The sequence below is a fragment of the Pleurodeles waltl genome, chromosome 9, assembly GCF_031143425.1.
Source record: "Pleurodeles waltl isolate 20211129_DDA chromosome 9, aPleWal1.hap1.20221129, whole genome shotgun sequence".
NCBI classification, from domain to species: Eukaryota; Metazoa; Chordata; class Amphibia; order Caudata; family Salamandridae; genus Pleurodeles; species Pleurodeles waltl.
This window is the reverse complement of record NC_090448.1, coordinates 307,595,620-307,608,068: the sequence shown is the minus strand read 5'-3', so window position 1 is coordinate 307,608,068 and position 12,449 is coordinate 307,595,620. Positions and strand designations below refer to the sequence as shown.

Genomic DNA, 12,449 nt, shown 5'->3' with positions numbered 1-12,449 from the left:
CGTTATGATTTTATATCTGCTTATTTGTGTGTGTACATTAATGGCTTTTGGTAGTCGAATAAAGTCTGCATAATGATGATGAAAAAAAAATTATACATTTGCCCCATCACTCATCAATGCTTAATGTATGTAACCTCACTAACCAGTCTTAGCTACATGTTTAGATTTGCCCGTTTACTCAATAATTCTTAAGTAGTACTTAAGTGTGCCCATCAATCAGTCATCCTTAATGAATGTGCACATTTCTTCACTTTATCATCTTGAACGCATGTTCATATTTGCCCTTTGAAATCTTGTCCCAGTCCACATTTGCACACTTGTCTGCATGCATACATTTGCATCATCACTTATTAAACCTTAGTGCATGTTAAGATTTGCAGCATCACACATGAATTTTAGCTCTTAATTTGCACGATCTCTCAGCTAGTCTGACTGCATAACTCATTAATCCTTAGTGTATGTATGTTCATATTTGCTCTATTTCTCTAAAACTGTATGTTAAGATTTACATTGCATAACCACTTGTTACTACTAAATGCAACTTTTGATTCACAGACTGGGTGCTGTACTGCAGTTAGTTGGATAAGTTAAGCCTTTCACATGCGTACAGTTCAGCTGCTTTCGGATTCAATCTTCCCGTCTGTTCTACTGCTTCTCTTTGGCTGGCTAAGAAGTACTGCAGGATCTTGAGCAGCGCATGGTAGCACTTTGTTGTTACATCTTTGATGCTGTTTATAGAACCCCCTTTGGCTGGCTCTTGCAAGAAATTGTCAAACAAGCAACCTGGGTGAAGGAAGAGAAAAAAGAACACTGAGTAATGCCAGTACAGTGTCAGTCTGCTTTCAGAGAATGAAACATGCAGGTGCCATGCACCCTAAAGTAAGAGTATGGCTGGTGATTCTGATAGTGTCATCTAAACATACTGTCAATACTAAAAGTAAATACTTGCCAGGAAAATTGTCATGCCTTCTCAAAAATGCCTCGGTAGTCGTTAGAGCAGTTCTGCATAAAAAAAGATTGTGGATAGAAGCACACAAGTATTCAGACCTAGATTGAGAATTAAGCATAAGGGGTGTTGACTTTGAACTTGTCCTGTAAAGAAAAACGGTAGTACTCAAACCCATCCTTGAACAGTATAGTATTTTTGCTCTTAATTTCAATCGAAAACCATGTTTCTTAGATGAAGTGTAGAAATGTTCTTAGGTATTATTCTAGTCTTTACTCTTCCTTTTCTGGTTTGCGTCCACAGAAAAATATCACAGTATGTACCTCTGTGCTGTCCACCTTCTTTGAACTGCTTCCAGAGATCAGGAGGCAGCTTGGACAGCTCCCTTTGCTCCAGAACTAGGCAACTTCTCATTGGTGTGAAAGTCAAGCCAAGACTTTGCTGGCACCAAGAGCTGAATTGTTTTTACATAGTTATTGGATGTATGGGTGGCTGCTCATGCAATTCCTGCTGCAACCCCTTGGTGGACTGGAAGGGTGCATGAACTGAGCGAAACAGAAACCTGCTAAATTTGACAGACTGGCTTTAAGGCACGCCTATGAAAAGTGCTGCACTGCATTGTTTGAGGGAATAACCCTAATCTTTGTTCATGTCTTAGAAACATCTGGCTTCTGGCGACAGAGGTCTTCACAGAGGGGTTGCTGCAGGGGCGTCTCATTCGCAATAGCGAAGGAGTATCACCTCCTGGATAAGCTAGGAGCTGAAAGATCAAATGATATTTTCTTATGTGCGCATGTGGGTTTGACCGGCCATCTCAGGCTGGCCAGACACACATGCGCACTTACGTTTCTCCGGCCCAGCTGTGTTGAAAAGCCGGATGGAAAAATCTGCACAGACGCCAGGGCAGTGTCTGAGCGACACTCCAAGCCGCTCAGACCAACCCTGACACTGCATTCATGCATAAAAGCAGCTCTAGGATTTCTGTGGAGCATGTGCTGGTGTCCCAGTGAATGTTGGGACACCAAAAGAGGATTGAGGTGGCGGCAGCAACGGAAAAAGGTAATTATTTTTGTTTTTATTAAATTATTATTTTATTTTCCTCCCCCTGTCCCACCCCTCCCCTTGAAATTTGCGGTGGGTGCTGCTGTTTAGTTGAAAAAGGTACCTGGGAAGTTTACTGTTTTGTAGGAAAGTGCCCCTTTTGACATGGTCACCACCCTTTTTTTTTGCCACTGGTGTTGATATTTTTTTACTTAAGGGCATAGGATTCCTGCTAACCAGGACCCCAGTGCTCCTTTCCTAAAACAAGGTAAAAAGTCCAGTTGTTTACAGCTGTCACACACTTTAGGACCTCTGTAAGTCCCTAGTAAATGGTACCCCTGATACCCATGGCCTGGGTCCTAAATAGGGTCCCTAAAGGCTGCAGCATGTATTGTGCCACCCTAAGGGACCCCCCTACACACTGCACGTGGCCTGCAATCTCAGACAGCGTGGAATAGTGCAAACCATGAGTGAAAACACAACATGTCCAAATTACTACAAATAATATATGTAAGACACGCCTACAGCAGGCCTTAGAGCCCCAAGTCAGGGTGCGTAATATTTTATGTAAGTACATATCTGCATGAGCAGATATGTCCCTCCGATGTCTAGTTCTATTACATTGCCAGTGAACAGGGAAGCATATCTTAAGGTATGTACTGGTCACTGTTCATTATGAGTTGCCCAGCTATATAATGGTTTCACTGAAACCTATGGTGTGTGGTATCAAAGACCTTGTCTTAATAACTCCATACTGATGCCAGTGTTGGGTTTATTATGACAGCACCCAGAGGGCACCTTATAGGTGCCTTCTGCTACCTACTAGTCATCTAGTGTGCTGGCTGACTGGTATCACCTCCTCCAGCAGGAAGGCTAGTGTATCTGCATACCAAAAGCCAGGGACATCTAAGTCCCTGCCGCCTCTGATATGCAACCCCGGCTTCCCCAGACCTGGGAGAGGGCATCCCCTGCCCTGAGTCCCATTTTGGACCAGCACAGGCAGGAATGTAGCTCTGCAAGGAGCATGTTGCACTACCAGGACAGTCACACCCCTAAGGTGGACAGCCTGTTGTGCTCCGCAAAGGAAGGTGTAGGAAACTGTACTTCTTTGCAGATGTCCCACCCACTTTTTGCCCCTTTTAGAACTACTAATGCTGGTTGTCGATTCTGAGGGTGCACTGAGGCCTTCTAATCAGACTTCATTGCTCTTTGCTTTAAAACAATGTATCTTGTTCGCTTGTTTTACAATTGGCACATAACTTTGTCATCCCTGTAAGTCCTGTGTAAATGGTGCCTCATGCATGGGTACTAAAGAGGGTCCCTAAGAGCTGCAGTATATCTTATGCCACCCAAAAGGACCCATACCCAAATGACACAAAGACTGCCATTGCAGACTGCGTGTCATGGTTCAAACCATGTTTGAAAACACGATATGGCACATGCATTGTGTGCCATGCCGAAATCACTGCATCTAATATATGAAAGTCACCCCTACAGCAGGTCTTGAAGCCTCAAGGCAGTGTGCATTATATTTCATGCAAAGACATATCTGCATGAGCAACTTGTCCCTGTGAAGTCTGGTTCTATTTCCATATATATCAAGTGACTGTGCAGCCATCTGAGAACATGTACTGGACACTGGTCATCATGAGTGATACAGCTACATGATGACTGCACAGAGGTCAGAAATAATGCCCATCTATGGAAGGAGATGTTATCACCTCCTCCAGCAGGATGGCTAGTAAATCTGCATCCCAAGGCCAGAGACTTTAAAGTCCCTTCCTCCTTTGATATGCAATCCCAGCTTCCCCCAGACCTGGGAGAGGCAACCTCCTGCGTGAGGTCCATCTGGCACCAGGACAGGCAGGAAAATTAGCCTGTCGGGAGGCGTGTCACACTTGAAAGCTGAACATACCCCGAAGGGGCAGCCTGAAGTGAACACAAAAAGGAGAGTTCCACCATCATGTGTGTGGTGGAATTAGGAACTCTGGGACAGGGTGATGTCCACTCACCACAGGAAGTGGTCATCTAGTGGGTTTGGTGACTCCAAGGATAAGTAGCCCATTGGCTACTACCCTTCACTCCCCTTAACACCGCTAAATTGAGTATTTAGGGGGGCCCCTGACACCAGGAAAGCAGATGATGTCAAGATTTGAGTACTGGGATCCAAGGAAGAAAGAAGGACTAAGGAGAGCAAAAATTGGTGCAAAATCCTTTCAGGCTGCATGTACTTCGACCGACTTCGCAAAGAGCTGGGCATCCTCCTGAAAACCCTTGGGGGACCAGAAACAACCAGAAAAGATCTCTCTTGGAGCACAGGAGCTTGTCCCCTGCAACTGCAGGCACTGCTCGCAAAGTCCAATACTCTGTCCCGTTGGCCATTGGGCCCACGAGGGAGCAACAATCCAGGAGAACATTGTTTGAATCTCAGGAGGTCAAGCCCGCCAATTCACCGAAGTCCCGAGACTCTGATCCCTCCCAGATTCTCCCTGCACCTATACCTGGGGTACTGGACCCCTTGCAGCAACCAAGGCTTGTCAGTGGGCCAATCCGGGCTCCCAACAGCACAAAGGCAGACCTACTATTGAGGGACATCAGAGTCCAAAAGGCCAGTCTTGAGAGTAGTCCCACTGCCTCGTTCTTCCTCTTCACCAGGTCTCCAAGACACATAGTGAGTCTCGGACCGCCGTAACCCAACGTCTCAAAACACGCCTGCACTCGATCCCCACAGCCTAGTCCGAGAGAGACAACAGTGCCAAAGGCGTTCTGAGACCCTCAAAAGCTGAGCCCACCCTTGGGCTTGGCCAGACTGAACCATTAGTCGCTGCCTGCAGCCTCTTTCTGCAGGGACCAAGAACCGGGAGAGTCTTCAGCAGCACAACCCCACCAGACAAAGCACCACTGCACACGAGCCCCCAGCCCAAGTTTGAGGGGACCAACGGCACCCCAGTCTGCCCAAGACCCTCAAGAACTGAGCACCCCCCCCTTTGGGTTAAGCCAGACTAGCCTCCAGTTCCCTGTTTGCAGCCTCTTTGTCACATGACTGTTTCCCACTGAAGTGAACGGAGCACCTAACGTCGAAACACACCTCTGCACCCGGACGCCCAGTGCCTCCCGAGGTGACCTGTTGGTGCTGCCTTGAACCTTTCCCCATATTCACTGAAAGTCCAGGAAAACGGTCCTGTAAGTCGTTGCTAAATGACCCTATGCGGTATATGTTTATTCCCCGTAGGATAACATTACCGCTTGAAGCCCACAGTAAAAGTGTATTTTATTGTGACTCAAAAACTGATAAACTCAGAAAGTGCTTACCCAATTACGATGATCGTGGTGTCTAAATTCATATACAAATCTGACTGATTTTTATAAATTGGCATCCAATTTCTTTATTTAGTGTGTATCTCACTTACTGGCTTTGTGTGTGCAATACATGCCCAACACCATACTTTGATAAGCCTAACTGCTCACCCACACTACCACAAAAGAGAGCTTTTGGGAAAATTATTGTAAACCCTGTAAGCCAATAAGGGGTCGCCCTGGACTATCTTCATAGTGTCCCCTTGCATTGGTACAATACGTAGATAGCCAGCTTCCTACCTACGGATTCCACAATCTTGTTTTTGGTGGAAATAGGAGTTCAGGGACAGGGATATGCCCACCCCCAACAGGAAGTTGTCATATAGGGGGTGTAGTCACCCCAGGGGTAAGTAGCCCATTTGCTACTACCCTGTACTCCCCTAAATTGAGTGTTTAGGTGGCCCCCTGACACCAGAAACTTGGATTCATCTGATTGAAGAAGGAGGACAAGGAAGAGTCAACAAAAGCGAGAACTGTGGAACAGCCTGGCCTTTTTGCGCCAGACCCTCCCTACCTGCCTCTGTCCTGACAATCGCCTGGACTAAACTCGTTCTGCAACTGTGCATCTCCCAAAAGCCTCTGAGGTCTGCCAGCTTTTCGCTAACCAGCCAGCATCTCCCTTGGAGTGGAGGAGCCACTTTACTTCAACCTGCAGGTACCAAACGTGATGTCCGGTCCACCAATCTGCTGACTACTGGGTGCACCGACGCAGCAGTCACCCAGGAGGAGGTCACCATGCTGCAGGAGGACAGACCCGTCTCCCCACCAAGTTTGCAGACTCCGGGCCCACCATGAGTTGCCCTGCACCAGTACCTGGGGGTACCAGAGCAGTTGCAAGCGCCAAGGCTTGTTTGTGTCTAGACCAGACACCACTGCCTCAAAAGACGACCTGACCACAGACAGATGATGGAACCAAGGAGGCTGACCACAAAAGTGGCCCTGTTGTTTGTTTTTCTTGCCCCCCTGCTGTTCTAGCCAAGACCCATGAGCGCCTTTGATGCACAGGTCCAGCCGACCAAGAACCTCTGCACCTGAGCCCCCCCACCCAGGTCCACAACTATCAACTCTGCCCCCTTGCTCCCAGGGCCCTCACAAACTTAGCCCCCCACTGGGAGCTCTCAGACTTGTCCCCAAATCACCCATCTGCAGCCTCTTTCTAGGTGGCCTCTCTCTTCGCCAACCAGCTGTGCACAATGCACCCGACTCGTCTAGCACCTCTGCACCTGACATCCCAGGACAGGTAAAACTGAACTGCTGGGGGTTCTTGTGACCTTGACCACCTAACACCCTAGACCTGAAGGGGACCCCCTCCCCTAAGAGACCTCTGGAAGACTGTATGCAGTAACTGTTTCTTCTCCATTGAAAAGCATTACCGCATAAAAGTGCATTTATGTGAAATACTTACCTCACTATGGAAAGTAATATCTTGAACAGTACTTACCTTATGCTGAAGATTTTTGGTGTCTCAAATTATTATAAAAGGTGTTATCTTTCTAAAATTGGATTCAAGTTTCTTCTTGAGTGTGTGTCTCAGTAATTGAGCCTGTGTGTTCAACAAATGCTTAGCACTACCCTCCGATAGGCCTAAACTGCTCGCTCACACTACCACAAAAGAGAACATTTAGGGTTATTATTTTAACGTCTGTCAGCCAACAAGGGTAACCTGTATAATCTGCATAGTCTACCCCTACATTGGTACACTGCATACATAGCCGTCTTCCTACACATTTGAATTGTTTTGCAGCACTCAAAGACAACACTGTCGGATAATGTTAAAATCCTTTTTTAAGAGTCTCGCAGTAAAAGCAAAAAACAATGCAAGACGTCGTATGACAAATTAGGGCATGCAGATGCTGCTTTTTTCACATTAGTAACACATTGCCAGTCAGAACTCATGAAAGATGCCAATGTTGGAGAGCTGTAGTTCCAGGCAGGTATGTTTTTCTTTCGGCATTCGTAACCTCATGCCAGTTGTTCAAATGTTATTTTTGTAAAACTCATTTATGATCCTAATTTTGCAAAAGACAAACATTAAATTCCAATTAAAACACATAGGTGTAAAGTATACTTCTATGCTGATTACTTTTTTGTCCATTAAGCATAAGTTTGTAGTTGAAGAATCTAAAGATCAACTGTGTCTTATCTTTGTTTAGACCCAACAATGTTGACTGATATGATGAAAGGAAACGTGACAAATGTTTTGCCCATGATCCTTATTGGTGGCTGGATCAACATGACATTCTCTGGATTTGTGACAAGTAAGTTTGCAAAACCTGTTGTGCTTATAATGTGACACCAAAGGTTAATAAACCATATTCAACTAACTTTGAAGAAAGAAGTATGAAATAAGAAGACAGTAAAAGCAGACTGTTCAAAACGTTACCCTTTTATTTCGATCAGTGGCTATATATGACTCTTTGTATTAGTTGTAACTTTTTAAATTCCAGTATTTTAATGTTTTTTGATGTGACAAAAAGACAGAATCATGTGTTTTTCTAGGACTTAAATCTTTTTATAGACTTTTTGGTGTGCAGGAAAAATATTGAAGTGATGTTTCAAGATTTATCAATAGTCAAAAAAGGGCCTAACTGTTTCATATATCCTTGTCTCGCCTCTTCATGCAATCCTGCATAAAAGTGCAGAATTGCGGTGCATGCATACTAGACTTTCTCTTGTTGTGAGCTTTCATTTTCCCATTGGTGTGTGGTGCATGATTTCAGTGTAGGCAAATCATTGCTTTGTTACTGTGCAATGAAAACTTCTTCGTCCTCATCACAAAGTATTTGTCAAAGTCATTAATTTACAACAACTGTTGATGGTGACTTTCGATTTCCTGCTACAAAGGCCCACTGCTGATGGAGAATGCTTCCTTGCAGCATTTAGCTGTCTTTGCATTCACCAGGCTAGCAACCCCAAAACTTGTAGCCATCTGTTCAGTCTTGTGATCAGTGATTCCGTGTCCAGCCTGTGTACCTTTCTGTTACCTCACCACTCCCGACTTGCATAAGCTTTTCACTTCCCTCGTCCCTTCAGTATGAAGTAGGAAAATAGTAGGGGTTTTCAGAGCTGTAAGCCGTCGTTCCCAAAGTTCCTCATGTGTGATCAATATACCTTTCTTCTGCAGCTTTTTGTTTTTAAACATGACTCAAACACTTTCAATTAAATCTTAGATAACCTGACTTAAATTGACTTTCTTCTAACAATGCAATGCTTGGCAATGATACAGTACATACTGTTCCAGAGGAGACCGTCTTCTTCATGTGGCCATTCACAAGGTCTTTTCAGTCTTATTCTTACCTTTATTGTGTTCTACCTTTCCTAAAATGTAACTACAAAAAGGTTGAAAATCTGGCCACAGCATTCCAGGACTGACTTCCAGACGTGGAAAATATCACTGATGTGGGCTGCATACCTGGGCACTTCTAACGTGACCTACTGTCCTGTCCCTGACACACTAAGCTTAGCTGACTTCCTGATTAGCACTTAATGTGTCAAAAATATTTCTGAAAGTAGTAGAAATACTTAGTTGAGGCAGTGAGAACTGGACACCATTAAACAGGTTCAAGAACTGGACACAGCAGACCAAGTGTGGCGTCTAAAAAAACAACTATACTTGAGTCGAGGCATCATGAAAAAAAACAAATTATTGCAACTGAACCCTCCGGAACTAGACTGCGGACATTGTACCCATCTTTTCTTTTGCTGTTTCTGCTACCTCTTCATATTGTTAACCCCCTTTGATGCCATCAAAATGAGGTCTCATAGATGCTGAAGGAAGTGAACATACTTGTGGCAGAGCCAACTAGGGAATTACCTGGTTTTTAAGCCATCCAACAGCACTTGCTTCCACCAGCTGCCTAGCACATGTATATCTGCCTGACAGTAGGCAGCCATACCTTTGGGGAACATTTGTAAGTGATTTGACTGAACATTCTGGCTCAGTTCATCTATTTAACTCAATACTCTTTAAAGGTAACCTATTCACTTAACATATTCTAAGTCAGTCCATTGCCTCAAATGTCCACAAACCGAATCAAGTTCTAGTCTGCAATGGAAAACTAGGCACAGTTTGGAAAGTCAGATCATGCCCAATATAAAAATTATAACAAGGTAAGCATGCACTGCTGCTCCCTGTGGCATGACTGTTCCATTTTACAGACTTTCACTACTGCTACTCATGGTAGAACTGTTCTGTGTGTGGGAGGAAAGATGCACTACGGCCTATGCTGCACTTCCTGTGTTGTCAAAACCTTCGCTCTTACTACTTATGTTAGTTTTGCTGTATATGTTAGTGAAACGTTGTGAAACATTTTCTCAACGCAAAGACCAAAATATGTCAAGTGTTTATAATTTATCCACTTGAATCAGGCTTGTTTATAATTTCTTTTAAACCTTCACATCTGATAGAGACTTCTAGTTGCAGATTCCTTACCTTTGAATTCCCCAGGCGACAGTCTGGGTCCGGAGATTTTTCTTCGAGCAGTACCTCTGCGAGCCCTTAGGTGGCGTCGGTCAACTCCGCGGGCGTCGTTGGCATTGTAGTCGCCATGATGACGTGGCTGTCGTATATAGGCACCACCCCGGCGCGCTGACATCAGTTCTTTTCTTTCCGCGCCAACCTTCACGCAGATCCAGGGAAAGAGCTACCTCAGTCATTTCTTGACTACCAACAGCTTTTTGTCGTACTTTTTGTGACGAGATTGTGGATGCGTCGAATGTCACGTAAGACCGTTTTCAAACCCTGCGACTCCTGTCACCAAACTACGTCGATGACTGATCCACACCTCGTGTGTCTCTATTGCTTGGAGCGTGACCATGACCCGAAATCGAGCTCCGAGTGTCGGGCCATGAATCCGAAAGCTTTGAGGGAGGGGTCCCTAAAGCTGCAGGCGGCCCGACACTTGACTCCGAGTCGTTCCCGGTCTCGCTCAAGAGGAAGGTCTCGAGACCGCCCGCGGATTCAACACCATTCTTCATACTCGAAGTCTTCAGAGCATTCAGGTCACAAGAAAAAGAAGTCGAAGAAGAATAAACGTTCTTCGACTTCACCCGGTCGATCAGATTATACGTCGCGGGAAGAGTGTTGACACTCTTAAGCCTCGGTCATTAGAGCCTGCATCTGGGTCCGTTCCGCGTTTCACCGACTTCCCGGGAGCTGGTGCCACCCCAGCCCAACTCAAAGAATTCTATGAGGCTAGGCGCCTCATCTCTGGGCAGACTGATCCACCCTCAGCGCCCTCGGGCCCAGGTGAGTCAGTAGGGACTCCGTTGGGTTCCAAGTCGTCGGCTTCGGCCCGACTCCGGTGGGATCTGCAACTAGAATATGTCTCTACCAGATATAGCGATACCAAAGGTAAGTAACTTGTACATTTGGATTACACACACCTTTAGGTATCATGAAGTTAGGTTTGACTGCCCCATCTGGTCAGCTCGTTTTCCAGACCAGCACAAACACTAGACTTTAGGCCACATCCACAGATCGCTTTCTGTGTAAGCCACACTTCAGCATAAATAAAACTGTAACTTCTGTATTTTGTATGATTCCAAAAGCCAGTTATGTATTCAGAGGTGTCACCTACTCATGCATAAATCGCAGGAAATGTACAGTGCTTCAGCAGTTGTAAGTAAAACCAAGATGCGTAAAAGTGGTGTACAGTTTCTCTTCCATTCTCTCTTCCAAAAGATGTAGGTTTAGATTTGTGTAGTTATCATTATAAAGCCTGATGTAGACTTTTCAAAAACATTAATAACAAATGTATGTCTTTATGCCTTATAAATCAATTCTGCAGTTTTTTAAAATTTCTTTTTGTGCAGTAATTTACTTCAGGTAGTTTGCATATCTGTGCTCGTTGTTGAAACCAATTACTTATTTAGCTTGATTGTATTTATACAACCATTCACCCACATGTTCTGTGGATGGTTGCTAACAATTTCATACACACCATTTTACTTCTGTTCTTGCAAATACTTTAATTTACATTTTGTTTCAAACTATAAAGTAATTGACTTTCAAATGAGATTGTTTGTTTTTTTCCTTATTTTCAGGTTTTTAATTTCCCTCTTTTCTTTCTGTTTTGTTCAGCCAAGGTGCCTTTTCCACTCACATTACGCTTCAAACCAATGCTTCAGCAGGGAATCGAGCTACTATCTTTGGATGCCTCTTGGTAAGAAGATTAATAATGTGTAACGACATATAAGGCAATTTAATGTAATAGGAAAGAAGATTGTTATAGTGGTATCCTCAACCTAAGAGCTTCCCAGTACACTGCTTTTGCTTCTCATACAGCACACATGCAAAGAGTCCAGTGGGCCCCAGCATTCACCATTCCAGATATGCAGAAGGAAAACCCACCAACACTTAATACATGCACATTCATCCATCTTCTATGCATGGTGCAGGTAAAGGAACCCAGTTGTAGGAGACAGAAAGGACCTTTTATGAGATAACCAATTAGGTTATTTGCCTCATGGGGGGGTATAGGTTGTGCCACTGACGCAAAACATGTTTCCACTTCCTTTTTCTCACAGCCTGGGGAAAGAGAGGGCAATAGCCACACGCACAAAATGATGATCCTTTGCACAAATAACACAGACAAAGGAGAAACTCGTGTGATTTTGCAGGATTGTTCAGCTCACTTGGTAAAAATACATTAGGTTACCTAAAAACATACTCAGGGGCAGGGCAACTCAGCGTCATGAAGTTACACAGCGGTCTTTAGTCCCAAGAGACTTAAACAACATTGAGCCTCTCCAGTTGAAGTGAAAAGTTGATGCTGCAGAGATCTCAAATTGTGTTCTACGTTGAGGAATTGAGTCTTACATCACACTTCTAGGTGGTGACCAAAAGGTGAGCTTGTGCTATGTGGGAGTCCTAGAGTGCTGGGTAGCAATATAGCCCCTCTAGCTCTCATACTGCGAGTGCCTTTCCTGGCACTACATGAAATATGAAATGACAAAAAGATAATTTAAAAAAAACAGACACCAAGTCCGTGTTTTGCTACTGGTACCGTTCCTAGCATTGCAACCTTACATGACTGGTGCAACCCACTGCCTTTGCTGCTACCACCAACCCTCCCTGCAAGAGGTCCGTTTTGGGGGATGGTCC

The 12,449-nt window shown here is 44.6% G+C and overlaps 1 protein-coding gene across 1 annotated transcript in view; it reads left to right on the top strand.

The window, feature by feature from the left end:
* The window catches only part of EMC3 (ER membrane protein complex subunit 3), a 107,655-nt gene that overhangs the window by 37,960 nt on the left and 57,246 nt on the right, over positions 1–12,449 (top strand). The window contains exons 5-6 of the mRNA XM_069206786.1: positions 7,498–7,602; positions 11,427–11,508. Coding sequence (XP_069062887.1) covers positions 7,498–7,602; positions 11,427–11,508 — 187 coding nt within the window. The remainder of the gene's footprint in view (positions 1–7,497; positions 7,603–11,426; positions 11,509–12,449) is intronic.